The following is a 27,205-nucleotide window of genomic DNA, read 5'->3' as shown; positions in this document are numbered from 1 at the left end:
TACTGCTTGTAATACCCACAGCTGATTTGGTTTATGACGGCAGAACATTTTTTTTATTTTAATATCTTTATTAAGAGAGTACAAAATACAAAAACAGAACTGTGCGCAAAGAGTAAATAAAAACGATGATAAAATTACAGAGGGTGAAAATAATAATAATAATGAACACCTAATTCTTCAGATGTGAACGGAAACAAAAACAAGCAGAAACAGCTTTGTTTTTCAAATTTCTAGCTTAAATATATTCCCTTATGACGTAAAACTCCAATTTGTATGTATCACTTAGATTTTAATAAAATTATGGAGTCAGAATAAATTTGTTTTTTGTAACGTGACAACGTAAGACTTCATCTTGTCTTTACCTTCAACGACCGCCACGTGGCGCCGTCTGCGCTTCAGACGGGACTGTGTGAGAGCAAAAGTACACCTCACTACCCGAGGGGAAAACATCAAAGTGTTTCTTAGAAGCGTTAGTACATTTGTCATTCAAGACAGCAACATTGTGTTCCTCTCCTTGGGAAGTTATCAGCCACTTCCGGCTGTCGTCCAGTAATGCGCAGCGAACACTATCGGGTTGAGTTTATTGAGCGCCACAATCCTTATGTAAAGTTTTCTCTGGAACTGGCACGTGTCGTGATGACGTACCCAGCATGACAGTACTTGAGTACAGTTTGTCTGATTAGTGGCAGCCTAATAAAGAATGTACATGACCGGGCTGTTAGTCAATGCATACAATAATTAAGGTGAGGTAAAGATAAAAGAACTGCTTAGTAATTTCAGTCAGATCTTTTTCTTATCACTCATCATTCTACAGTTATGTTTGTAGTCGCTTTTCTTTTGTCTGTGATCATTTTATCCCCCTTTTTTAAGATTATGCATCTTTGTGGGCTCATGTCCCTTTGTGACGTGTCATCTCTTTCCTATCACTCTTTGCCTGTAAGAAGTCATTTATTTTATCTTTTTATCATTTATTTGTTGTCAATAGGCGTCTCTTTTGCTGTGGTATTTCACAAATGAATCCCTGGGCCCATGCTTTGATCCTCCACTGAGTCTCATTAGACCATGTGGCTGAGCACCTTCAAATAAATGACACCAAACCAAACTGAAGATGAACTTTAGTCATAACATCCCATGAAATAATGTTGTGCAAAGTACCATTGGTTCATTATACAACTTCATTTAACATAATGCAGGATTCCTGGCTTCTGGAAGGACAACCGATAACGGACTAAAAATGAACACAGAAATATGACCACAGAGTTGGAAAAAGCTAGGAAAACAAACAAAAACAGAGTGTACTTCAGTCTGGGTGAGTTGGACAACAGCCTTTTACAAGTCACTGATCAGGCCCCAGCTCAAAAACCACGCGCATACTGGCAGTAAATGCTTTTTACATTGTAATACTCATACTTTTACTGAAGTAAGTGACCTAAATACTTCTTCTACTACTGTCGGAAACGGGACTTTTATAGGCCTACGAACACGCAGTTCAGAGCAAACAGTATGTAAACAACTCCGAGCCATTCATACGGCCGTAGTAAAAAGTGGGTGGCATGCGCGCGCACCACGTGATCCCGCTTTTAACTTGACTGGCCCGCGAGAGGGCGGCACGTGTGACGTCAGCGCGGGACACCGTACAAAACACTGCGCGAAAAGTTGAGAGGCTTCAGACAGTGACAAGCTGCTTTGAGCGTCCTCAGCGGCCCGCGAGACGAGCCCCACGCAAGGCGCCTGCACGGAGCTGTCACATCGGCGGGTTTCCTCCGCAGCCACTTCACTTTCACGCCACAGCACGTGGACGCGTCACCAGGGTTCATGTGTGACATATACAGCCTGGACCCCCACTGCGTGTCTCCACCATGCAACATGAGTTGGGCGATGGAGCCTGCTAACTTCTACGAGAGCGCCAAGCTGGGCGGGCCGCAGCAGGGGGTCTGCAAGCCGGGCAGCAGGGGCGACGGCGCGGCCGAAGACGGCACCATGGTGGAGCTGAGCACCGCCGCCATGTACGACGACGAGAGCGCCATCGACTTCAGCCAGTACATCGAGTCCATGCCGGCGGTGCCGAACCTGGAGCTGTGCAACGACGAGTTCTTCCTCGACCTGTTCAACACCGTGAAGCAGGAGAAGGCGGATTTCTACAGCATGCACAGCGCCGTCCTGCAGCCGCCGCCGCTGCAGCCGCCGCCGCTGCAGCAGCAGCAGCAGCCGCCCCCCGTCGGGTACGCGCCGGAGCGGAACGCGGACGGCGCCCCGGAGAAGGGGGCGTTCAGCGCGCCCATCAAGCAGGAGTCCGACTGGAGCGACAGCGACGCGTCCTCGTCGCTGCCGTCCCAGATCGAGGCGTGCGCCCAGACCTCCGTCAGCCTCCCCACGGGGCAGCCGACGCCCCCCACCACCCCGGAGCCCGTGTCCGCCGGCAGCTCGGCCAAGTCCTCCCCGCGCAAGACGGGCCGCGAGAAGGGCAAGAAGGCCGTGGACCGATACAGCGTGGAGTACCGGCAGCGGCGCGAGCGGAATAACATCGCCGTGCGGAAAAGCAGGGACAAGGCCAAGAAGCGCAACATGGAGATGCAGCACAAGCTGCTCGAGCTGAGCGCGGAGAACGACAGACTCCATAAAACGATCGAGCAGCTAACCAGGGAGCTCACCGGGCTCCGAGACTTCTTCAAGCAGATGCCCGGCGCGTCCTTCGCCGGCGCCGCGAGCGCGGCGAGCCGGTGACACAGCAACGGTGCGCCACTGGGCTTTTAGGAAACATACCTCAAGAGACATTTCACTTTACCATCTGTACCAGATGTATTTTAAGCTTACCATAATGGCACTGGAAAATATATGATGTTGCTGCCATATTTTTGTGGGATTTTCTCTGTATTAAATTATTTTACCACTGCATTTATATGATATGATGCTATACCTGATATGGTACATCTTTTATAATTCCAAACTTTGTATAAGAGCCAGAGCATGATCTTTTATATAGTTTGTATGAACCCTTGAAACCATTTGTCTATGGAATCTATAATAAAAACATCAGTGAAACGGTGCAGATTTGTCTGGTGTGTGTGAGTGCGAGTACTTTTTATCTATAGCCAGTGCGTTTTCACACGAGAAGTCAGAAAAGAGCAACAGGAAACAGAAAGGCAAGTCAGCAAAACGCCAGCTTTATTGACACAGTCAGTATTTTAAGCTTTAGGAGGTAGATGACTTCGAAAAGTCACATTCCAGCTGATGAACCACGTTGGCTGCTCTGACAGGTTGCATGCCACTGCTCTACCCTTGGGCTGTCAACTCCTGGTCCACGGGATCACATATCATTAACACAAACAAGACCTTGTCTTCTCGCAGCCGGTCGGCTTCAGCGCGGCCTCAAGCTGTCAGAGAGGCCTTCGGAGGGGGGGGGGGCTGAACCGGCCCACGCCAAGGTCCAGTGTGCAGTACTTGGAGCCTGCTGAAGCCCGAGGATTGATATCGCCCAGCGAGCATTCACAGGCAAATCTCTTCCAGGCCGATCCAGAGGGCAGGTTTCCTGGTGACGACTCGGACGTAAGCGGCGAGGGGGCCCACCTCTTTTCCCAGGACATTCTCCACATCGTAACCGGGGAACTGCGACACGTGGTGCACGGGAGAGAAGTGCATTTAAAGCCCCGGGTGCGACACAGAAACGTTCAACCTGACTTGTTTTCCCAGCAGTTTAGCTCATTTGCACCACATATGCAGAAAAAGCTATTTATAGGCCCCCAATCTGATAATGTGGCTGTGGTTGCAACAAGATCTTTGCATTCCTCACACTGGTGACTTATACTGGTAGACTAAGACCTTCTTAGCACTCATGAGATTCTCAGAAACAGCATCACCTTATTCAGCATTTATCGAAGAGCAATTCATCCATCCGTCCACCCCCCAAAAAAAATCCATTACCAGTGGTACAATGCCTCAAACCCTCCTATCTGAGATCAGATAGGAGGGTTTGATGCAGTCTATTTAGCATTTCTGTAGCAAGCAACACGGTGTTTGTATGTTTCAATACAAGCTCCACCAATGAAAAACGGAAAGTTAAAAAAAAATACAAACTTGGAAGATTATGTCAGTGTTTTGGCAGCAAATGCGTTCAACGGACTCAATAACCAGCATGACTCGGCACAGAGCAGACTTTACAGCCACGACTCGAGCAGATGACGCTGCTCTCAGGACACATTGACAGACGACCAGTCCAGCGTGCGGTTACATAAGCGCTAGTAAACGATAACCCACCTCGTCCCCGTCCGGCGCCACCGCCACTGCTGTGTTCAGCACAGACGCGATGGTCCTCTGCAGCAGCTGCCAGGGGGGAAATGAGAACAAGGTGTCTTTAAATCACCACCTCAACGGTGGAACTGAAAACGACTAACGGCCTCTGATGAGTGTGACTGAAGAAGGGGTTAAATGATCAGCTGGCTGATCAGTTTAATCAGTCAGGCTCACAGCTGCCCGATAACAAAATCACACTAGGTTCATAATACAAACTCCACCGTGCAGATGCACACACAAACACACACATTCACGTTCTAATGTGCAGACTAGCTCATTCCCCTGCAGTAGAGGATTTGCACTGCACTTTGTATTTTGACTAATATAAAAAGAAGATTTAACATTACAGTCCAGCAACATCTCAGTGTAAAACACCAGACGTTTGCTTTGTACGGACTGAACGCCCTCCTGCAGACGTTACACATTCATTAACAGATGGCTTCATGATGGAGAACAGCCAGTCACAGAACAGTTTCTTATCCCTCAACAAATTAAAGGTTTTTTTGAATACTTTAATAGCCAACATTACTCTCACCTTAACTTTTAAAGTGCAATTACTTAATGTAGGGCAACTCAGAAACACGTCAAGCTGCATCTTTGTGTCTGGTTTGTCCATCGCTGACTTACAAGCAGCACAGTAGTAGTTCTTACTAGGGGGGAACCAAAACACAAATTAATGAAGTTATGACATTTAACATTCATCACGACGCTCTGAAACATTTTGACGACGTACCTTCCAGCTAAGATCTCCAGGTTCTCGCTGCCGCAGTGACTGCAGGCGGGCCAGGAGTAAGCCGTGCTCTCATCTACACCCACAATCACCCCTGCAGACAGAAAGAAGGGCACAAAACCACCCTAAGGATGCTTCCATGGCCTTTTCATCGCTCATCTAAGTTCACTCAGTCGTGACATCATATTAATTTTGTTGACATTATTTATTAACTGGTGGACGCAAAAGATCAACACTGACGTCTAACCAGAAGAAAAACCCTGACGAGCCGCGTTGCGCTTACGTTTCTAAGCGTGTGCATGTTTGTGACAGGGTGTAGGAGATAAACACATCCCTTTCATTTTAATCTGAGATTGGCCTGATAAACGCAGCGGAGACGTACTCCCTGCCTGAACACCATCATGCTTGACGACCAGAGGTGCTGCCCTGAAACACAAACACAGGACCTTATATAAGAGGCTGACTTTAACGCTGATAAATGATTTTTGTATTTTCCGGTCGGCAGCTATTTCCACTGGTAATTTCCACAAGATACTATTCATGCACGAGTGCAAAATGTGCAAATGTGTTTGTTTAATTTTTTCTAGCCACCTGACCAAACATGTATGGCCAGAGGGGCCACAGCCAAGTGGGTTCACAGGTTGAACTTTGCCCTCAACTGCAACACAAAGCCGACAGATGCACATTATTATCTCATTTTAGCTCCACATTTACATGCTTCAAAAGCTTCAAAGAAAAGTAAAGCAATACTTCAATACTTTAACTGTTACCTGAAGTAAATGAGATGAATATTTTTCTATAAGTTTCTGTAAAGTAAAGCTGTGAATAATCAGATCTAATGTTGGAAAATGTGCTGTCTTCAGTAAATACTGCACCAGGCCTCCAAAAAGAACATTTTCTCCACATTATGCCATCGTCAACTAAAATTTAAAGCTTTTTTGGGAGACAGGCATGTTAATTTCACTGAAAAACGACAAGGGAACTGATGTGAAACCAACAATATTTCATGTGTTTTCACTCCATAAAGTTGCAAACAATGCGCGCCGGAGGACGATGAATAACAAACAGCAGAGGGTAAATGCCCTAAAGCCACATCAAGGCATCTCGTTGAGCTGTAAACTTCAAGTATACTTAAAAATAAAAGCAGCTTTTTTCTCCTGAGAAAAGGGCTCAATGTGCAAAAGCAAAAGATTCAGTTGTAGGGGGGAAAAATGACCTGAGAGAGAGCAGAGGGAGTTGGGTGTGGCATCCAGACTCAGGGGATCCAGTCGTACAGGTTGAGGCAGGGTCTGGGCCCGGGGCTCAGCCAGCGTCTGTGGAAGGGACTCTGCTGTGCTTGTGGACTGGAGGTGGTCACCAGGATGCACTGAACACACCTCGAGTACCGACTGCTCCACGCACAGGAGGACACCTAGAGATCAAGATTTTCACCCATTAAAATTGAAATGTGATGAAGTGGCTGCGCAGTGAGGCTGCAGTCGCGCAATAAGTATTCGATTGTGACAATAAAGTCAGACGTTCAGCTGTGTAACGTTTGTAAATATTAAGGCAGCCTGGAGCTGTGGCCTGAAGTAGATCTAAAGATATGAGGCTACGGAGATGTGCTAATTTCACAAATTGAGCTTATTTAGCTTCCTCCACTGTTACTGTGTTGTGCTAACAGTTTTTTTTTTATCACGCTGCATCTACCATGTTCTTTGACAGCATCTCTGAACGACATGCGGCAGGCAGCGGGGGATTTCAGTGCTTCGAGGACAGAGGAAGTGAGCGCACAGGAAGCGCACACGCACAGGGCCACCGTTCGCCTGCACGGCCTCTCGAGGTGCTCCTCCTGAAGACTGGGGTCTGTCAGCGCCAACCACACCTCACCCCGGCCTACATCACACCTCTAGAACAGAAACGGAGTCAAAAGACAAATACTACGAATACGCAGGTAATGACCTAGAAAGGAAAGGTGCAAAGGAAACATTATATATTAGAAGCTTGCAAAGCACAAGGCAGTTAAAAGGTGGTATTTCTGTCTCAGAAGAGGTTGTTCACTCTGCACTCAACGCTGGTTTATTGGTGAAATACCATTAAAAAGTGCAGTCCAGTGGTGTGAGCATGTGGCAAAGTCCACCGCTTTGTTCTGGGCTGCTATCTGAGCTCGGTCAAAGTTTAAAGGTCTCGCCAATCAATGGTGAGGAGCCGAGCCCCACGCGGGCTGTCGTACGCGCAGCGATATGAACGCCTCTCCGAGCGTCACGGCTTATCAGTCGGTTGGTGCAAACCGAGCTCCAGAACGCACGGCGCCGATCCACTGCTTCAGGCCGAAGCCAAGCAAAGCGGGTACAAATACCTGCATCCGCTTGTACAAGACGGTGGCAACAAAACTCCAGCGACAGGTTTTCTCCTCACTCTGCAAAAAATTAAAAAAAGAACAGCTTGAGATTAGCCTGATGGAGATAAGTTATCTCAATCTGCAACTCTGTTATTTTTTTTTTTCTTCCTCTCCCCAATTTGCATATGTGCCGTCACGGCGTTCACCTGCAGCACATCTTGCAGGGTTCGCGCGGCTGGGGGAAGGTAGAGCGGGCAGAGGCCCGGCTCCTCGGTGGGTTGGACCGACGTCTCCTCGCCTGACAGCAGGTAGCAGAAACTTGGAGCGGGACCAGCGGCTCTGCTCTCCTGTGAAGCATCGAGGCTCGGTTTATTGCAGCAATATGGCTGCAAATTAAAGCATTAATAAAACGACTTAGCCGGGCTCCAGATGTTAAAGTCGCGGCTCACATGTTGGGTTATTTTGAATATTTATGGAAGTCTGGTGTTGGGCCTCTTGACAACGATTTTCTATGGTTCTAGAAACAATCGCAGTCGTGTTGGCAGGATTAAGAATGAGTATATCATCTTCCTACAACGATGGCTAGCCACATGTTTTCCATTTGCCAGAACTCTTAACTTCCCCCGAAGCCTCCACGCTGCCTGAACATGGTGCTGTGAACATGGACATGTCGGTTGCTTCTGACTGTTAAGGGCAAAACAAAACACCCCCACTCCAAACGCCACCAGACGGGAGGGAAGGAACAGTCCTCCCTGATCTTCCAGTTCCTATACGGTCCCTTCCATGTCGGTAGCATATGTTGTTGTCTTTCTGATTGTGCAGCAGTGTTTGTGTGGGACACTCTCCTCTGCTCTACCTATGCCGCCTTGCATTTAATGCTGATAAGGGAGTTTAAGGGCGGGGCTGAGACAGAGGCTGTCATATGCTGTACAGATTGTGAAGCCCCACGAGGAGCATGTTCCCATTTGTAATGCTGGGCTATGAAAACATGAATTGATTAATGAAGCTAATTAAATCAAACAAAAGGTTTGATCCAAAGTGAGCGTACTTCCACGACTGGGCAACTTTTTACATTCTCGTTTAATTGAAGCGTTCCCGTAGTTCCAGGTTCTAAATTGTGAAGATTTGTTTTTGTTCTGTTCTTTAACAAACGCGATAATAAACAGCGAAAGAACAAAGCAATCTGATTAGGCCTGAAGCCATCTGTCATTTCCTCTATTAAGGGTTCCATTCACAAAATATCTGAAATTAGTGAAAAACAGCTGTTGGAAACTTTTGAAGTTAAAAACGACATTTTCATATTGTTTCGTACAACTGGTTAACACTTAGTGGCAATAATCACATGACATTAAACTTTAAGTGTCATCAATCAAAAGTTGCTTATGTGACAATCGTGACTGCTCCGTTACAATAACGGCAATCCACGGACGGTGAGGCGACTTACGCTGAACGTGACAGATGTGTTGGCAGGATCTTGGAGAGGAACCACTGGCGGCCACAGACTGTCTATCAAGCTGAAAAGCCTGGTGCACCTGAGAGTGAGACACAAAAAAAAAAAACCCAAGGCAGGGTTAGGAGGGGGCGCATAAAGAAAGGGGGTGGGAAGGGGGAGTGATAAGAAACTGGTGCATAAAGGTCTTCAGTGAGAAGACTGAGAGCTTTCACAGCCAGTTTCACTTCCACTGAAACATGAATCTGTTAAGACAGAGCTTGTTTTACCGTCACCCAGACATTAACAGGCAGCATGCTCGGGCTGGCAGCCCGCATACACACAAAACAACTTTAGAGACACTGAAGGGTGGGAAAACGGTGCACGCCCTGTCTAAATCACCATGCGTGTGTGGGGCAAAGACAACGAGGTTTAGAAAACCAATTAGGAGTGATGCTACACCTGACGACGGACATTTATAAAGCGACCGTTCCCACTCCCTGCATTCGTAATCTTAGTAAAGGAAACGCAAATAAGTCAAGTGTTTTGTTACGTCAAGAATAAAACATTTAATCGAGGATGGGGCAAAAACAGAAGTGTCACCCCCACCAGGACACGTCGGTCCACTTATTGTGGCCTTCTGAGAAGTACTTGTTGAGTTGAGCGTGACGGGTCAGCGTTGGTTATTCATCCATGTGGGCGCCGTCAGTCAGTGGTTAACAACCTGTTAGTCAGCCTCTAATCACAGGGTTCCTTTGTGCGGAACTGGTTATGCAGCCCATTCAAGTCCATTGAAGGCTGCCCAGAGATGAGTAACAACAAACTAACAGGATTCATTCAACACACAGTGATTTGGCTCCAGAGCTCATATGCTTTACTCAACATCAACAGGCCTTTGTTTTACTGTGGTCACCTTCGTTCCTTCTTAATTTGCACTTTCGAACTTGATGAGAACCAACTGCAATAATCCTTTCCTGTTTCTGTTTAGCTGGCGTGCATCCAAAAAGCAATGGTAGCTTTACCAGGGCACAGCCCTCACACAGGTGAAGCGGCTGCTGCTGAGTGTTTGCTCTGAAACAAATATATTCAAATGCATTAAATGAGGACAATTAGGTCACATAACATAAACTTCCTGGATGAGTGGAGCAGTTATAAGCTGTTATAAACAACTAGGTTACATTTGATTAATGGACGACCCATTCAAACTGAGAGGGCGCTATGTTTTTCTACAAACACATTCCTATAAATACTGGAAGGTGGATTCCATCATCTCTGGGCTTAAAGCTTAGTTCACCATTTAATAGTCTCACCACAGGTTAAGAGCGATAGCGCTGGTCTCATCTACCACGCCGTGATGACTAGGTAGTCTCCATTTCTGAGAAACCGGACAAATATGAATGCCTGGTTTATCCTAAACAGGCCCACGTGTTTTTCCACTCGAGCTAATAATATGGCTCATATGCGAGCACTGAAGATAGCCCATCCATCAGTCTGACCACGGACAACCTCCAGAGACATTATAGGCAGTGGTGGCATTGAAAATACCAAGGATGTAAATATACCCCAGCCGGTCACTAAATGTTCCCATGTCAGTTCTTTTAACTGCTTCTAATCTGGGATCCTGACTATGGAAACTCACAAGGGACACAGAGCATGCACCTCAGTATCACTTTACATGTAAACACAGTGGGGCTGCTGGCAGGACAGTGTAATCTGGTTCACATGAGCTGAGCCTTCGACTAGTGTGAGTGCAGAAATTAGGAATTACCTGTGGAGGGAAATGCTGGTGAATTTAATGGTTTACCCTGAAGCAACCCTGTCAAGTTTCGGATCCCAGCTTGTCAGGGATCTCGTCCCGACTATCCTCACCCATCTCAGGGTGATGAGGTCAGAGGGTGCCGTGGGTCTCACCTTTCTCGAGTAACCCGCTGAACCACTTTAATGCCTCTGAGCAGACAGGTCTTCCCCTGCCACATCTTGCAGTACTGGGGGAGGTCATCCTCGCAGGGCAGGCGGTGGAGCTGGACCACGCTGAACGTCCCGTAACCGTCCTGGACCAGAACACAGAGTCTGCGGGACAAACACACGCACAGACAAAATTAGCTGGGTTTGTTGCATGTTTAAATATGTGTGTGCTTGTGAAGTAAACAGACAAATGATTATTACACTTTACATAAATCCTAAACCTACAGAAAAACTTGAATGCATCATCTCCCTACCAGACGTCGCGTTCACCTAATTATCCTCACCTACAGTTTCAGTCATGTGTCACTGTCTTTAAATATCAGTCAGCAGAGTTGTGCCAGTGAGACAATATGAACGCATTCTTGTGCAGCTGCTGGTTCAACCAAATATCTGAAGCATCAGCAGTGATTAAACTGCACTAGATGCCACATGTCACATTTATGATACATCGTTTAATTTTTGTGAGCTTATATTAAAACTTGCAGAAAAATACTTGAATATACTTTGGTACAATTGAACAGAAGGGTTCTGACACAAATATTTTCTGACTGTCAGGCATCTAAGACTTCATAGGAATGACACGGTGCAGTTTTCTACTCAGACGTCGTGTTAGAGCCAGTGGCCGGTTTGACAGGCTGCCGCTGACAGAAAGGACCTTTAACCCACAAAGTTATGAGGCAGTGAACTGCTGCGTATCCCTCCACGGTGCTGCTCCCAGTGAGCGCAGATCCTAAACAGTTATATGCTCCAGTATCGCAGTCAAGCCCAGACACAACCCTGTCCCAGCCCTGAGAGTAAACAGTGGAGTTCATATCCCCTGGTTAGACAAGCAACGGCCAGAGAAGAAGAGGAGGAGGAGGAGGAGGAGGAGAAAACAGGAAGGAGGGAGGACTGTCAGCATGCCCATCATGCATGTGCCTGCATGTGCACGTCCCAGACGCTGGGACAGTTTGGAGATTGTTTTCAACCACCTGATTTGGCCTATAAATGTCTCGTGTTGGTAAACATGAGGTCTGTCTGTGTTTGTGTTGAGAAACCTGGAAATAGATAGCTAAATAACATTCCTGACATGACTTTTCGTGGCCGAGGCCGCCGTTTTGACCGAGATTATTCTCAGTTGTTTGCTTAAGTCACAATCCGAAATCAGACGCGTGCGACAACAAGAGGTGCTGAACACACAAAGGCGAGACAAACGCTGCTTTCAGTCGGTGAAAAGTCGGTAAAGGCCAAGAGGGAAAGAGCGAAGTGAACGGCGCCACAAGGGCCGAACACTTATTAACATGTGGGCCCTAACAGGTTCAACAAGAAAATGCCTCCAGAAAGAAAAGTCTTATGCAAATATGTTTGCTTACTTTCAAAATAAAACCATTGGAGTGAACCACCTCTGTCCCTCAATGAACTCGGTCCAAACAATTACACCCAATAATCTGAGAGTAACAATAAAATAATCTGTCAAGATATTTGATGTATTAAGTTTCTTGTTTTAAAAACCCAGACATTAAAAGCATTTAATAATCATTGAGGCTTTACCTCAGCTCTAATAAACTATAGGAAGCTGGAGAATGGAGTCTAAATGTTACTTATAGACTGCAACACTGACTGGATCATATACAACATGTAATGAAAACACCGTTACTGTTCATGTTCCGCACACGATCCTCGCGACTCAAGAGGTGTCAGAGAAGCACAAGGTTCCAAATATAAAAACAAACCCGAGCTTCACCATATTCGATCAAGCTTATGAATCTGAATGATCTATGAAGTGAATACAACTGCCGAGACAATTACACACTCTCGCTTTCCGCGGAGCTTGTTCCAACATGAAAAAGCCAAGTGTGAAATCTGATAGGACACTCCACAGATAAGAAGTGGGTGATGAGACTTGTGGTGGCATCGGCTGGATATAAACAACCACCTCTCCTCCGTTCAGTCCCACCGCCTTAGCTGCTCACAGCCCAGCTTCCTCAAAACAGTGACCGCCCCCCCCCATCTCTCCAAACCCCTGAGCCAATTGCCTTTTAGTAACAGGCTGCTTTTAGGAATTTGTTATTGTGAGCGATCGCAGAAAATTCTCAGGAATACAGGTTTTCTTCCTGGAACTATGATCCACACAACACCCGTGGTCACCCTGTGCGCACATGCGAGCCAATGCACAAGCACATTACTTGGCAACACGCTTAGTAAGCGACCCACACATTAGGAATATAGCGGAGAGGCCTCATTGGTGGGGGGCGGACAGGCGGGATTCCTTCCTCTGTGCTCTGCACCAATCAGCATGGGCAGATTGATAAACACGGTTGTAACAGGATCCTCGCAGCACATTGTGTTCCTTCTCCACCAAGAAGAAGAAGAAGAAAAAAAAAAACAGCCTCTCCTCACTTCCTGCAAACAGTTAATCTTCTTGTTTATTCTATTCCAAATTTACGGGAACTTAACATCTTCTTCAGGCATAAATATCATACTGGCCTCGCTCCCGTGTGTGTTAACACGGTGGCCAAACAACAAAAGGATCCAATCAGCATGCTGACCAGGAGGGTGAGTCATACAGGCTGGGGACACAACATCAGAGGTACAAACTGTCCTTTATGCTGAATGAGGCCAGTAGGCTGCAAAAGAAACCACCCAGCGCTGAGCGGAGAGGCAGGAACCTGGGCGAAGCAGCACAAGACACCTAAAGCACGACAGGCATCATAGCAATAAATGAGACACAAGTCAGTCACATGGGGAAAAATGGGACATCAACATTCCTTTTTGGACGTTTAAACTCATTTTATTCACAAGCAGAGTGAGATATTCTGAACTCCAGCCCAAGTGATCGCCTCCTCGCCCTCTGCCCCACCTCCGTCCTCTCGCTGCCAAGGCAGCCTGCTCAGTGTGGTTGAAGGATGGCGGCGGTGCTTCCGGTCAGAGGGCGGTGTTTGTTTACCAGCCACAGAAGCAGCATGGCAGGACCAAGAGTCATGTTACATCAGCTAGCGGGTCAGCTGACCAGGGTCCTCTGCCGTCTCCCTTCACCACAGGGTGCCCCTAGAGGCCCCTCCACTCACAAAACCCCAAACCAATACTTTCCCTTTATTACTGAGCAAAGGACATAAACAACGCTGGGGGGGGGGGGGGGGGGGGGGGGGTTGGCCAACTAAAGGTCAAACTTCTAGGATCTGCTTCAAACAAACATTTACTGATTCATTAACTGCTTCTAGTCCTTTAAATAGCACCACCTTAAGCTCACTCTGTACAGGACTCACAGATTTATACCAGGTTATGACTTAATGTGACAGGTTTTTACCTGTATAATTATTTTTCACTCCTTATTAACATATTGACAATATTGCTGGATAAAATGTGTGGTCCACCTTCACACAGTTGTCTCATGCAGACAATAGATAAGCGATTCCATTTTAAGACCCATGTAAAATACGCTTGTGGTTTAGTAAACTGTGGGCACACATTCAACTCCAGAGAGCTGGTTCACAAGGTTTTGAAAACATCATGTCGTCTTCCCTGAGAATTGGCTTCAGAGGGACTGGATTCAATTATAAATGTTTGTGTCCTTTGTCAAGCATTGCCATATGGCTGGATACAGTGCGAGCGCTTTGTGGGGCCTGCTGTGCCGTGAACAATAGCTCAACCACTGAGACACACTGTGCCACCAAGGAGAAGCCTTGAACCAAGAATACCAGCAAGCAGCTTCAACACAAAGGAGCCGTTTGTGGGAGAGCAGCACAGATAGCAGATGAAATGTGAGTCATTTTACTTCATTATGTCTTGGAATCGAGTGACAAAGCCAGTTAACCGTTACCTGACTTTCCCTTTCTCTGCGGGACGACAGGGGTCTGCAAAGGGCCGGAGGGGAGCTCTGGGCTTGAGGACGGACACAGGAGAGCAGTCAGGCACAGGGATGGAATAAACTCTCTGGACCACAACCTCCACGTCCTGTCCCACAGCGCCTGCCTGGCCCAGGCCCTCGATAGCGTCCAGAAGAGAGACGTGTCCTGTCGAAGCCCCGGAGCTGCAAGGAACAGTGGACAGAACCACCTGGGAGGGAGCAAACAGACAATCAGCGGCTAGAAAACAGATCTCTTAATAACCAGTGGAGTTTAAACTGCAGCTACACTTATTTTTACTCATAAAACTTCAGCAGTATATAAACATCTTTAGGTACACCTGCAAAAACGTGGGCTGCTTTCACTAGGAGCCGATGTCAAATCAGACGTATCGTCCTTATCTATTTACAACTGGAATCAGTTTCTCTGTTCACCGTTTGAAATCTGATTTAAAAGTCTGGTGTTTCTCAATCGCTGTCAGCAACACCTAGTTCATTTATTTGTATTTGCTCAAAGCAAACACATGTTCACATTTAGGGACTCAAACCTACGTGGAAACCAAATGCTCGATGATGCTGTTACGGCACAGACTGAATGCACCTGTTACCGACTGATGTGAGCTGAATGCTCCACAGAACCTGTTTATTATTCTTTGTGTACAACTTATTAAAGTGAACCACATGAACCCTGAGATAAAAACCCAATGTCTGCACCTGTGTCTTGTGTGAAGCAAAGCAAGGCTTCGTCGTGCACCACGCTTAATAATACACACCTACATAAGCTAGATGAGTAAAAACCTGACCCACCACCCAGGTACTGCAGCTGCCACCACACCTTTACTGTCGCCTGGAAGTTTAAAAAGTGTATTTAACGACCTAAAATGTGAATTTGAGGCGGTTGTACCAAAGCATACACACCTTATCTGTGGTCCTGCATGCCTCCAGCTCAAATCCTTTGCCCAAATAATACGGCGTGCGCCGCCCAGATGAGAGCAGGCCTCGCGCAACGGACAGGCTGGCAGGTTTGCAGGCAGAGAAAACCTTCTGGCTGAAGTGTGTGTTCAGAATGATATCACAGCTGAAGCCATGTATAGTAAGACTTTGCCTGGGAAAAGAGAGAGAGAGAGAAAGAGAGAGAGAGAGAGAGAGGGGAGTTCATTAGGTTTAGACTGAGTGTAAAGCAGATGTTTGAATCGCTTTGTTGCATTCAAACAATCCAGCGCTGCACTTTCTTTACCGTGCGATGCAAAAGCATCGCGTTTGGGACCTTGTATTCACCGTGAAACCAAACATCCTCAAGGTGTGGGGCGACGATAGAGCATCTCCGTTGTGATACGGGTGATAACAGATGCAAACCTGCGATTTTACACTCAATAGCATATAGGATATTGCACAAACGCAGGAGAGCTGACAGCTCCACACTGTTGAATGTCAAGCTCAGATAAGGTACCATCCACCTCCGCAGGTCTGCTGCTGCGTACCACCCAGCACTGAATACCAGTTCAAATACGCTCCCCTCCTCCGAGGCAACTTAAAATACACAACCAATGCATTTGTCCTCTTTAACCGAAGGTGAAAGGCGAACTTTCCACGTAACCGAGCTTCTTAAAAGGCTACGTCTCGCGGCACGGCACGACCTGACTGAAAATATTTTCCAGATGTGACATCACCTATGGAAAAATATATATATGACCAAACACGCTGAAGTTTTGCTGACGAAACACCAAATCGAATGCAAGTGCCCTGTGCTCAGGTTTTACGTACGCATCAGTGAGGACACACTGAACTCTTCTGTACAAATACGTCAAGAATAATCAACACAAAAATAACACACCTGATTTGTATCGAGCCTGAGAATAAAAGAACTTGTCTAAGAGCCAGATAATTATATGGCACGCTGCTACTGCTTGTGTTGGAGCGTTTTCCCACATGTGAAATGGATAATAGTGCGATGATGGCTTATCACTGAGTCAAAGCCAAGAGCATTCTGTGACTGAAACTAGTGCACATGTCACAGCTCGTCTCAGACCTGTGGTGATAGATGAACCAGTGACATTAATCACAAAGATAAGAGTGGAAAAACCCAGATTTGTTTGGATACGGAGCGATAACGAGACGGAGCGATTTGGAAACTACAAATCCTCCATGTCTTTTTAGATGCACAGCTTTCACTAAAACCCTCTCAGTTTCAGTGAGGAGAGATGTAAGAGGTGTTTATTTAACTTTATGCTGTAGTTTGCGGTCCTGGTTGGTTTCTAATCTGTAGCCCACACTTACCAATATAATTAATTAAATGTAAATTTAAGAATTATTATTAGGCTTTCATATTTTCACAAATAAAAGCTGGTGAAAAATTGTAGTTCATCAACAATCAATTAAAAAATGTAATCTTGCTGAAATGAATGAATCCGAATGAAAGTAGTACTTAGTGTTGTGTTCCACTTTCTAATTACAATAGCCAATAGTTCATGTTGTTCCTGGTATTGCTTCCTCCACCTGTACGAGATGCAGTGATGCAAGGCTAATGATAATAATATTAGGCATTCACCACATCACGTACACACGGTGTGCATTTCCATGCAGGCGCAGACTCAAACCTGACTCATCCATCAGTCACACAACTGAAAACGACTGAACAAAAACAACATAATTAAGTGTTTTGACAGTCACTAACTCCATTCATTTATCAACATTTGCTGTTTTTTGCTGACACAGCTTGTAAAATGTGCCCATATTAAGCATTAATGAGTAGGAAATAAAGATTTAATAAAGCAAATTATGCCGTATAAAACTATTTTTTTTTTAACTTGTTTATTTTGTGTGTATATATATCTATTGCATTGCCTGACTGGATAAATTTATTGTTACAGATTACAGTTTCCATATTTTTTTATTTGGTGGTGGAAGGTAACATTTATTAAATTAAGCACTGACAAGTTTCAAGGTTGTAGTTACATATGAATGCTCTAAGACTAAGACTGTAGTTAAACTTTAAGCACAGATTCAAGCACTGGACCTTTACTTATGAAGTATTTTCATAATGAAATACTGCCATTGTGCATCTTTTTTCTCATGTTTGAAAAATCCAAAACACGCAAGATTAACACTGATATGGATATTTTTGGGTGTGACCTTTGAGCGGAGATCATTTATCAGCAGAAGTCATACTCTCACGTTAGTGGAGCAGAACGTACTACTAACGGGAACACGTACAGTACAGGAAGTGTGACCCTATTGTTAACAGGTGAGTGGGCAGCTGTCATCATCAGACAGGTAGCTGACTTAAGGAGCGGCCGCGGCTGCTGGCGTCACAGCTCGCGAGTGAATAAGCCCTACAGGTATTTCCGCTTTGTTCTCGGCCTACTCACAACAAGGTGTGGGAGGTGGGAGGAGCCAACCTACTCAGTGTAGGAATTACGGGGGAGGTTACCCCGCCGTGCGACGCACCGGAAACCCATGAAAGGCCTCTACCAGACACACCAGCATGAGACAATTCCATGTATTGTTATTGTGGCCGGTCACGTGCACCACTTAACTAGACGCTATTCATTCTAGTTTCCTACTTATAAATTGATTTATTTTGTAAAAACATGAATTGTTTTAAATGCGAAGCAGATTCTGCAATTTCTATTGAGAAAAGAATGAAAGCTCTAAGGACGCACGCTCACATCATTGTAAAAGTACATGGTGTGTTTTAGCAAGACTTTGCTCAAGCTTGTGATTTCAGGAAAATAATATAACAGGGAAGAAGAGGTGCTAAAACTAGAGACTCTCAGGCCAACATGTGTTTTCAATCGGAGCGCTCTGGCTCCCTCCGCTCTCTTCTCCCAAATACTCCAGAAAATAATCCTACTGTGTTTTTTCCCCAGTTTGCTGGAAATGACCTAACTACTGCCAGGAAGAGGAATGTCAAGCATTCCCTGGAGCTGTTCGTGACGTCAGAGCACAGAGGAGGCCCCTGCACTTCCGCCAGCCTGGATATTCCAGATCACACTCGACACAAACTCCCAACAGCTGCAGTCAACTGCTGCTGCCGCGCTCCAAGTCCACAACAGTTCCAAAAACACACACAGCCCCCTCCTTGCCTGCTGGCGTGTATACGAGGGACTGTTCCACACATCTGGGCTTTTGCTGATTGCTGTTGTGAGCTGGGAACAGAACATTATGATACTCAAAAAAAAATACGATGAATTATGAGTATTGTTTAACATACACACTCGTGCGTAGTGGTCACCTTTGGGTTTGCCTCCTCAGCATTATTCTGCAAGGCCTTTTCACACTTTGTCCTGCAAGCAGTGAGTCATTTTTTATTTTTTTTTATTGTGCAACTGCCTGTAACAGGGTCTTTTTGTTGTGTCGCATTTGGTCGTTGACCAAGATGGGACAAGGTTAAATATCAAAAACAGGGAACTCCATGGGGACAAGAACTGACCAGAACAGAAACATGCCACCCTGCCCATTTCCTGTAGTGTCTTAACTTCGATGCACAGAACTTGTGTTGTAATTGATAATGCATTAGTTCTGTTTTTAGGTGAAACAATGAATCAATCGGTAAAAGATGTTAATGTCTTCTAATATCATTTAACATGAGTATCTTTACTTATTACTAGTTCAGTAGGTAAGGACAATGAACTCAGGTGTGACAAACACTGCATTCCCTCACCACGGTGGGTATATGTGGATGATGTCTCTGGGTGCAGGAATCAGCTGGGCTGCAGTCTCTCTGCAGAACAACACTAGCACACGAGCGCTCTCCTGGGAGACAGCTTGTCCCTCGGCAGGCAGCTGGTGGAGCTCACAGTGCACCAGTTGCATGCCGCACTCCTCCTGGACCTCCAGCACCTCCAGCACCAGCACCCCAGGCCTGTCCACTGGAGAGCAGAGCAACAACAACACAGATGTTTAAGTGTACACACACACACACACACACACACACACACACACACACACACACACACACACACACACACACACACACACACACACACACACACACACACACACACACACACACACACACACACACACACACACACACACACACACACACACACACACACACACACACACACACACACACACACACACACACACACACACACACACACGCTCTCTGTGGGACTCATTATGTCTTGCGAGATTAATTCACGATTTAGCATTTATAACTGTAGAGCTGTTGCTGACTTTGTCTGAACTGGACATAAAAAGGAGAAAAATCCCACTGAGTGAGTGTGCAAATGGAATTTTACTCTGACTGCAATGTTGGCTTAAACATTAAAGTCGACACAGAAAATTAAGAAGAGCAAATCAAGAAAAGGGCCCGAGGCTATAAATCACACTGAGATAAGACAGCAGCCTGGCTGAACATGGAGTGTGTGTGCAAAGTTGATTACACCAATTTGTGAAAATTGCAGCATGAGAACATGGAGCCATGTCAGCTGTTCAGTGTCTCTGTACATACATTAAATATGCCTAATAATGAGGGAACTTTAACATAATAGGAGTCACTCCAATCAGAGGGACCACTACAGAGCTTTGGGGATTTTTTTGTGCTAACCTTTAATTCATTACCAGTGATAAAAACTGAAACTATTATCTAATCTGACCTTCTTCAACTGATTAATGGTGATAATTTGTTTCCTGGAAGTGTTACGCACTTGTCTTTATTGTAGTGATTTTACTGTATGATGTAAGATCACTCACATGCAGATGAAGGATTTGTTTCCCGATTGATGATTTATCACATTAATTTCGTCTAGGCCAAGTGTGGCCTGCTGCCCACCTTTATTCTGGCGATTTCATAACCACAGTTTAGTCCCTAATGCTAATGAAACCATTCACTGACCACAAGGCTAAGATGGATTCTATGGATGGTTTCTTTTTCCACAACCAACTGTCACATTTAAGTCCCTACCTTCGTCCTATTATAAGGAGATACTTAAAGAGAAAATACAAGTGGTTTTGTACACAATGGAAAGAAAGAAAAAAAAGAACTAAAGGTAAGTGGTTTCCTGTCACCTACATATGGAGTTCACAGTTTAGAGTCTCAGTGATGTGTCCTCAGCGTGGCCTCTCCATACGATTACATACGTGAAGAGAAATTCACGCCTGCTTAGCGACGGAGCGTCATCCCACACACAAATCAAAGCTCATTGCTGAGTCTGAATGGTGATTCAGAGGCGTATGTGTGCAGGTCACTGATGCAGCAGGTCTGATGTAAATCACCTGACGTTGTTGCCGAGGGGTCCGCGATGGACTGGTGCCTCCAGAAGCTAACAGCTGACCTCTGTCTGCACTGCAGCCGATTCAGCCTCTCCGCCAGACCTCCACTGCAGCAAACGCACGAGAAGATGATGTTATGTGATAAACACACAGAGCACACACGAACAGAGCTAAAGCATATGCAGAATTGTTTATTTCAAAAGAAGAAGAAAAAAGATTTTCTGATGCAGACAACAAGCTGTGGAGCACAACAGATAGCCATCTGTCAGATTTGGTGGGCTTAGAGATGGCAATGACATTTAGCACCCACATCATGACACCAGGTGTCCCTTTCATCGTCACTTCTGCCGTGGAAACATCGCCGCCGAAGTCTGACTGTCACCTGGCAGCCGGCAATATCTCCTTTTGACTTTGCCTGCTCTTGTTGTGAAGCACCTCGCTACAACACTTGATAGCTCGCTGTCAGGCTACTTTATTAAATAGCACGTCTGTTAAACTGGGCTTTTGTGTAGATGTTGAGTTTTTCTCTGTTCAGTTGTTCATTGTTCCCTGCACTCAGCACGTCGTTGTACTCAAATGTGTTTCTAATGTTCTTTCCCCACATGTTTATAAAACAGTAGAAACACATCAGTTCAACACCAACACAGCCCATAGAAAAAAAATAATAATCTGACTTGGCAATTTATTAAATAAGCCTTTTTAAAACAAATACGGCCTAATTAACTGCATCTGAAATAAATCCTTCCTCATAAAGGTGATAATGTAATTTAAAGTAAAATAACAAAAAAGCTGTCAGTGGAATGCGGGACAATACAACAGCACCACAAACAACATCCTCCAACATAATGAGATTCAATCAACACCCTTCTAAAACAATGTGCTGATCATTCTGACCTAAATCAGCAGATCTGATGTTGCCAGATGTGGCTGACGCAAACTGATAAATACGATTTCTTTACTAACGTCATAAAACTCTCTGCTTACCAATGAGCTCCATTCATTAAAAGTAGCAAAATGCAACTTCGGCTAGTGCTAGTATCACACGTGGACATAATTTATGGAGCACAGCTTTAAAAATGCTGTAAAACCGTCACCATCCACGGTCTGTGAGATGCATAGATTATAGGATTATTTAGATTTAGGATTTGGGGAGGAGGGGGGACACAGACACTTGGAGCAGCAACCTCAAAATCAATATCACAGGAGCAACAACCTCAGCAGAACCTTCCAATAAAAAGAACATCATTCAAACCTTTGAAATTTCCTCTTCTTTTTGGCAGAATCCTTTGGAGTCTTGATCTGCCTGTCGAGTGATTTCTGAGGCGTCTGCAGCATCGCCTGGGCGAACTTGACCCAGTCACTGACTGACCTCCTGCTGCCCTCACCAGTTTGGGACGCAAGGCTCTTACAGTCCAGTGTCCCACTGGCACCCTCTCTATCCGACACGTAGCCTGAGACCTCTAGTTCTCTGACCTTAAAAACATTAAAACAATAGGAAAACACAGTTTGAAATGTTTCAATCTTAAATTGCACAAAACTGCACACTATATATATTGGGGAATGCCTATAGCCTGAAATGGCCTCAGCCTCCAATAAATTAAGGAGTCATTAAATTTAACAAAATTAATCAACTCAGTAAAGCAATGGGTGTATTTGGCAGACTGATCTCTTTCGCTGTATCACTCCTGCTGCACCTGAGGGAATTTGTTCTCATGGAAAAATCCAGGAGAAACCTGAGTTCCTGTCATGTGCAGACAAGACTGACATACCAGGCTCTGTCAGCTTCACCAACGTGCTCTCTTATTTGAATCAACTTGACCCTGCTAGGCGACTTGCCAGCAGACGTCACACTCTAACCAGCTACAGAGAAAAAGGAACACTATGTTCCTGGACGCGGCTCAAAAATGTTTTCACCCGGCACTCAAATCATTGTAAGTACACAGCACAGCGCAGCCTCATCCACTCACATGATTTCCTGAACAAACAGTAGTAAAGTGATGTTTATAGCTCTGAGCGGTTGACATGGACCTTATCTAGTGAAGAAGTGGAAGTTTTGACCCTATAAACACCCGGTGTTGGGGAAACCAAGCCCCTGCGCCACGCTTCATTCGGGAAGTGGCGATTCCTCTTCGACCTTGAAATGCAAAATAGCCCAGGCAGCTCCGCCCATCCACCCTCAGCCTTAGTACAATAACACAGCAATCTGGCAGACCTGCATCAAGTGAGTCAGCCGTGTATGTATCTGGAGTAATAAACTCAGACTTCATCCTCGTTGTCCTGCTAGATCCGGTTTGATTTACAATTGCAAGTTTGTAAGCAAGCTTTGCAGGAAGAACATCAAGCTGGGGTTGTACATCCTAAAGTTCTATTTAAATCATTATAAATAAATTCATTAAATCATCATTTAAACTATACGCACTTCAACCACAAAGAACAGTACTATTACATTTAGTAAATACGCTGCACACTGAACTGCAAAGATTTCAGGAGGAGCATATTTAAACTAGGACCCCCAAGGAGTGTGTTGTTCTATTTGTCCTAACCACAAGCGTCCTGTTAGGTGATCTTAGGGCTCATTTGACCACACAGAGCTGATATCAGCAAATTAAAGTGTGACAAGAGGAAGTAGCTGGGTCTGTTTGAGTGATGCTAATCTGTCGACAGGCTTCCTTTTGACACAGAGGCTGCACATCGCTAGATACTGGTGACTTACTGTCATCATGTGTTTCAGGGTGACTAACTGAGTCTAATTGGCAGGCCCAGTATGGCATCACGCCAGTGACTGACTTGATAACTGGCCTCAACCAGAGCTGTCCTGTTCCATCTTCATTTACTGCTCTCCAGCCAAACCACAGCGCCTCAGTGATTTGGCCGCATCTCGCTCATCAATTACATGCTGTAATGCTACGACGATTACTCACAGCTTATACACCGTGTGTGCAGCGTTTAACCTGAACATCACCTCCCTCACTTCTTGAACATTCCCTTCATGCTGGCCCTGCCCTGAACACACACTGCTCCTTAATGCTTTCTGAGAAGTACAGTCAATCCTAGAGGGCCCAAGAAAGATCTAAATCAGAGATAACATCAATACTACAGAAATAGGAACTTATGTGTATTCACTGCATTAAATAACACCATGGCAATATAGTGTTTTTATGATTAATGTGCTATTTTTGTTGTTGTTTGTAAATATTAAGAGAACAGAAAAAGCTGTCAGTGATGTGACTAAAAGTCTTTAAACAGCTCAAGCTGCAAAGAAATTCAGTCTACCTTCATTTAAAATAAAGGACCAAGTAATAAAATAATGTTTGTGAACTTTGTTTTGAAAGGTTACCGGTGATTTCTTGGTCGATGCAGACAATTAAATTTGTGTGTTGCAGCTGTAACCCATTTGATCAATTCCGTCAATATTTTCCCTTTAATAGTCAAAAGTTTAACCTTCATTCATCATCAAAAGTTATATCATGTACTGTGGGTGTGTGGATATGCGTCAGCTTGTTCCCTCAGACTCACCAGTACTGCTTATGAACTTTGACAGTGTGAAACATAACAGGAATCTACACACTGCTGACACTTAGTAAGTGACTGCGATACGCCACCTAGTGGAGTTATAATGAAGTCACCTGAAACACAATGGTAAATCCTCTAGAACAGGGCAAAGCAACTCTGATCCCTGACATATTCCCACCTCCTTTCCTACCAACTTTTACGGTTTCACCCACTGCTGGTTACCTGGGTCAGGCGTGTTCAGCTAATCAGTAGTGATAATTGCAGGGATGGTTAGAGAAGTACAAGTCATCCAGGGTTGCCCATAGGTAGGTGTACAGTGCCCCCAAGTGTCCCTTAATGTAAAGAAGGTCCTTGAGAAAGTGGCCATGTTATTTTACCAACAGGTTATCAGGTGTAGCAGCTCTTTTATGCAGTAGAGCAGATTATAATTCTGCTGCTGCTTTTAAATGGATTATGCACTGTTAAATAACAACAACATTTAAAGAGTGCAGTTAACTCACATTTGTAGGTTTATGGGTGGAGAACTTTGGCTTTTCATCTGAGGACTCTGACTCACAATCAGAGATCTGCTCCTCACTGGCCTGCTCAGCATCTTCCTCAGATTCACTGAAGTCACTGTCTGTGTCTATAACAGGAAGATCATCTACAGAAAGAATAATGACAAATGTTAAATACAGCTCCCTAACTGCACACATACCAATATATCTCTGCGCTGACAGACCAAGTCACAGTTTACCTTTATCAGAGCTGAGCATGCGTAGTGCTCTGCTGTAGGACTGAATAGGTCTCGCTGGTCTCTGAAGACACTGCTGCCACGGAGCCACAGCTCTGGACACACGCTGCACCTCAGTCTCATTGTCAGACTGTTCACTGTCACTGGAGCTCCATGCAATATGCAGTTGATCCTCGTTAGTGTTAGCAGCACTGGTGCGCACTGGGCAAACACATACGAAAGAACATAGTGTGTCAACATCACACTGCTTGTCTGTAATTTAAATGTGATAACAGTCTGGTGCCCAGGGCTAATCACTAAAATTAATAACTGAAGTAGTTTGAAGCACAATTACCTGAAGCAGAGGCCGGTGCCAACTTTCTTATGACAGATGGTTTCCGTCCTAATGACTCACGGTTCTAAAATAATAGAGACAGACAGACAAAATAATCAAAAATGTGACAATGAGCCAACAATGACTAATGTCTTTAATAGATCAAATGGACTTCACAGCAGGATGCATTTCTATAGCCTTATTTGGTGCATAGGCAAAATATCACTGAGCCTCTGTGTGCCTCTCAGACATAACTGTTAATACTGCTTTAAACCAGAGGAAAGGCATTCATAGAACAGCCTCACTATTGTCTTCGCTGACCTTTATCACTGGCGTTCCTAAAAAGCTGTCTCCACACTTCTCCCAGCTCTTGGCTGAAGATGCGGATGAAAGAGCTGATGTCTCTCTTCCCACGTTTTGAACGCTGCTCTTGACGTCATCAGGAAAGAAAACACACTTTATATCCTTAGAGTATTTCTTGCGCTACAAAACAAACAAGGAAAGAGAGCAGGTTATTCATAGAACTAAGGACTAAGCCTGTGTCTGACCGGGGTTCTGGAAATTAATAGCCCGTGTTTGAAAAAACCCAAACGGTTTGTAAAAACACTTGTTACAACTCTGGCAGAACTTTTAACATCCACGGGGAGTTTTCTAACCATCTGGACGCAAAAATATCTCTTTCTGGCAGAAATGAAAAGACTTTCCATGTGTCTCTAAGTTATTAGTCTATATTTTCCCCAGTAGGCGGCCATCTTTGTTTTGATTCGGAAATACGTGGGAAATAGTTTCAAAAACCACCTTTACCATTGAGTGGACAAATTTTCTTATCGTGCAGAAGATAAGAACGATATTTAAGTAATATGGATACACATTTAACACTTCGGGTCTTTCCATACGACTGTAGAGTTATCAGGCATCCACCACTGGGTTTTACAGAACCCTGCATACACGCTACAGGACGCACAGCATCACATTAGCATTGTGATGGTTACAAGCACTTATCTGTAGTTTTAACTGCTTTGTGGCTAATTTAATATAAGACAAGCAGGTGCACCTCCCTCCACTGAGGGTGGGAGCCGACAACACCTCTAAGGCCACCTAGGTTTTAATTTAACATGGTTAGCAAGTTGGCTAACTCGAGCTAGCAAGCCAGCTGGTTCTTTACCTTTCTGGAAGACATTTCATCCGGGTAGAGTGGGTTTAAACCACCATGAAGTTGAATGAAGTACTCTCATTTATCCATCTTTGTGACGTCTTGGTTTGCCCAGTTTCGCATTTTTAGCTGAAGCAATAAAACAAGCTATCACGAGGAACAAACTTGTCACGGCTGCAGAATCCAAATAGGAGTGTGTTTGATTTTATCAACAGCATCGACCGGAGGCGGGCGGCTCTGTAGTTGTAGACAACTCGGTAGACAAGTGCCCTTGTTCAAGTGATAGTAAACAACCATACACATTTCAACAAATACTTCACAATCTGGAGGGTAAATTCCTGCTTCTCTGCTGGTACCAAAATATTAATTATACAATGAATGGCTGCTTCTACAGCCTTTTATTCTGTAAATTATAACATACTATATATTGTAATAATTGATGAAAAAATATGACAAATTGCTCTAAAGAAAAGTAGAAAGGGTTTCTATTAAAGACCCTTTTATTAAAGGGTCTTTAATAACTGACAACTGCAAACTTTTATCAGTTATATTAAATGCTACTGAAATGTAGATGTGTCAAAGGTATTATAACAGCTTAAGTAACACATTTTGGTCATAGGGAAATTTTAATGTGCTATGAACAACAACCTGTTTCCGGCACAGACGTTTGGGGCACAAGACCATCAACCTGTAAAACATAGAAATAAATCTGCT

The 27,205-nt window shown here is 44.8% G+C and overlaps 2 protein-coding genes across 3 annotated transcripts; one reads left to right on the top strand and one right to left on the bottom strand.

Annotated features, from left to right (window-relative positions):
• The first annotated feature begins 1,658 nt into the window (after positions 1-1,658).
• Positions 1,659-3,047, top strand: cebpd (CCAAT enhancer binding protein delta). Its single transcript, XM_029131659.3, has one exon. It carries the CDS (start codon positions 1,816-1,818, stop codon positions 2,722-2,724), a length of 909 nt encoding a protein of 302 aa, XP_028987492.1. The 5' UTR covers positions 1,659-1,815; the 3' UTR covers positions 2,725-3,047.
• Positions 3,048-3,143: 96 nt separating this feature from the next.
• Positions 3,144-26,704, bottom strand: spidr (scaffold protein involved in DNA repair). Of its 2 annotated transcripts, none has more exons than XM_029131657.3 (20): positions 26,504-26,704; positions 25,660-25,821; positions 25,360-25,423; positions 25,029-25,226; positions 24,793-24,935; positions 22,032-22,252; positions 20,783-20,886; positions 19,221-19,428; positions 15,476-15,662; positions 14,534-14,769; positions 10,681-10,839; positions 8,785-8,872; positions 7,547-7,726; positions 7,359-7,418; positions 6,710-6,908; positions 6,237-6,431; positions 5,024-5,114; positions 4,826-4,940; positions 4,255-4,320; positions 3,144-3,606 (listed from the first exon to the last, which is right to left on the bottom strand). In XM_029131657.3, exons 1-20 carry the CDS (start codon positions 26,516-26,518, stop codon positions 3,487-3,489), a joined length of 2,811 nt encoding a protein of 936 aa, XP_028987490.1. In that variant the 5' UTR covers positions 26,519-26,704; the 3' UTR covers positions 3,144-3,486. The 2 variants fall into 2 exon arrangements, with proteins under 2 accessions (XP_028987490.1, XP_028987491.1); XM_029131658.3 differs by having other exon boundaries at positions 7,547-7,687; positions 26,504-26,703.
• Positions 26,705-27,205: the final 501 nt, after the last annotated feature.

The sequence above is a fragment of the Betta splendens genome, chromosome 17 (genome assembly GCF_900634795.4).
Source record: "Betta splendens chromosome 17, fBetSpl5.4, whole genome shotgun sequence".
Classification (NCBI taxonomy): Eukaryota; Metazoa; Chordata; class Actinopteri; order Anabantiformes; family Osphronemidae; genus Betta; species Betta splendens.
The sequence above is the reverse complement of the archived record's forward strand: the minus strand, read 5'-3'. Positions and strand labels throughout refer to the sequence as shown.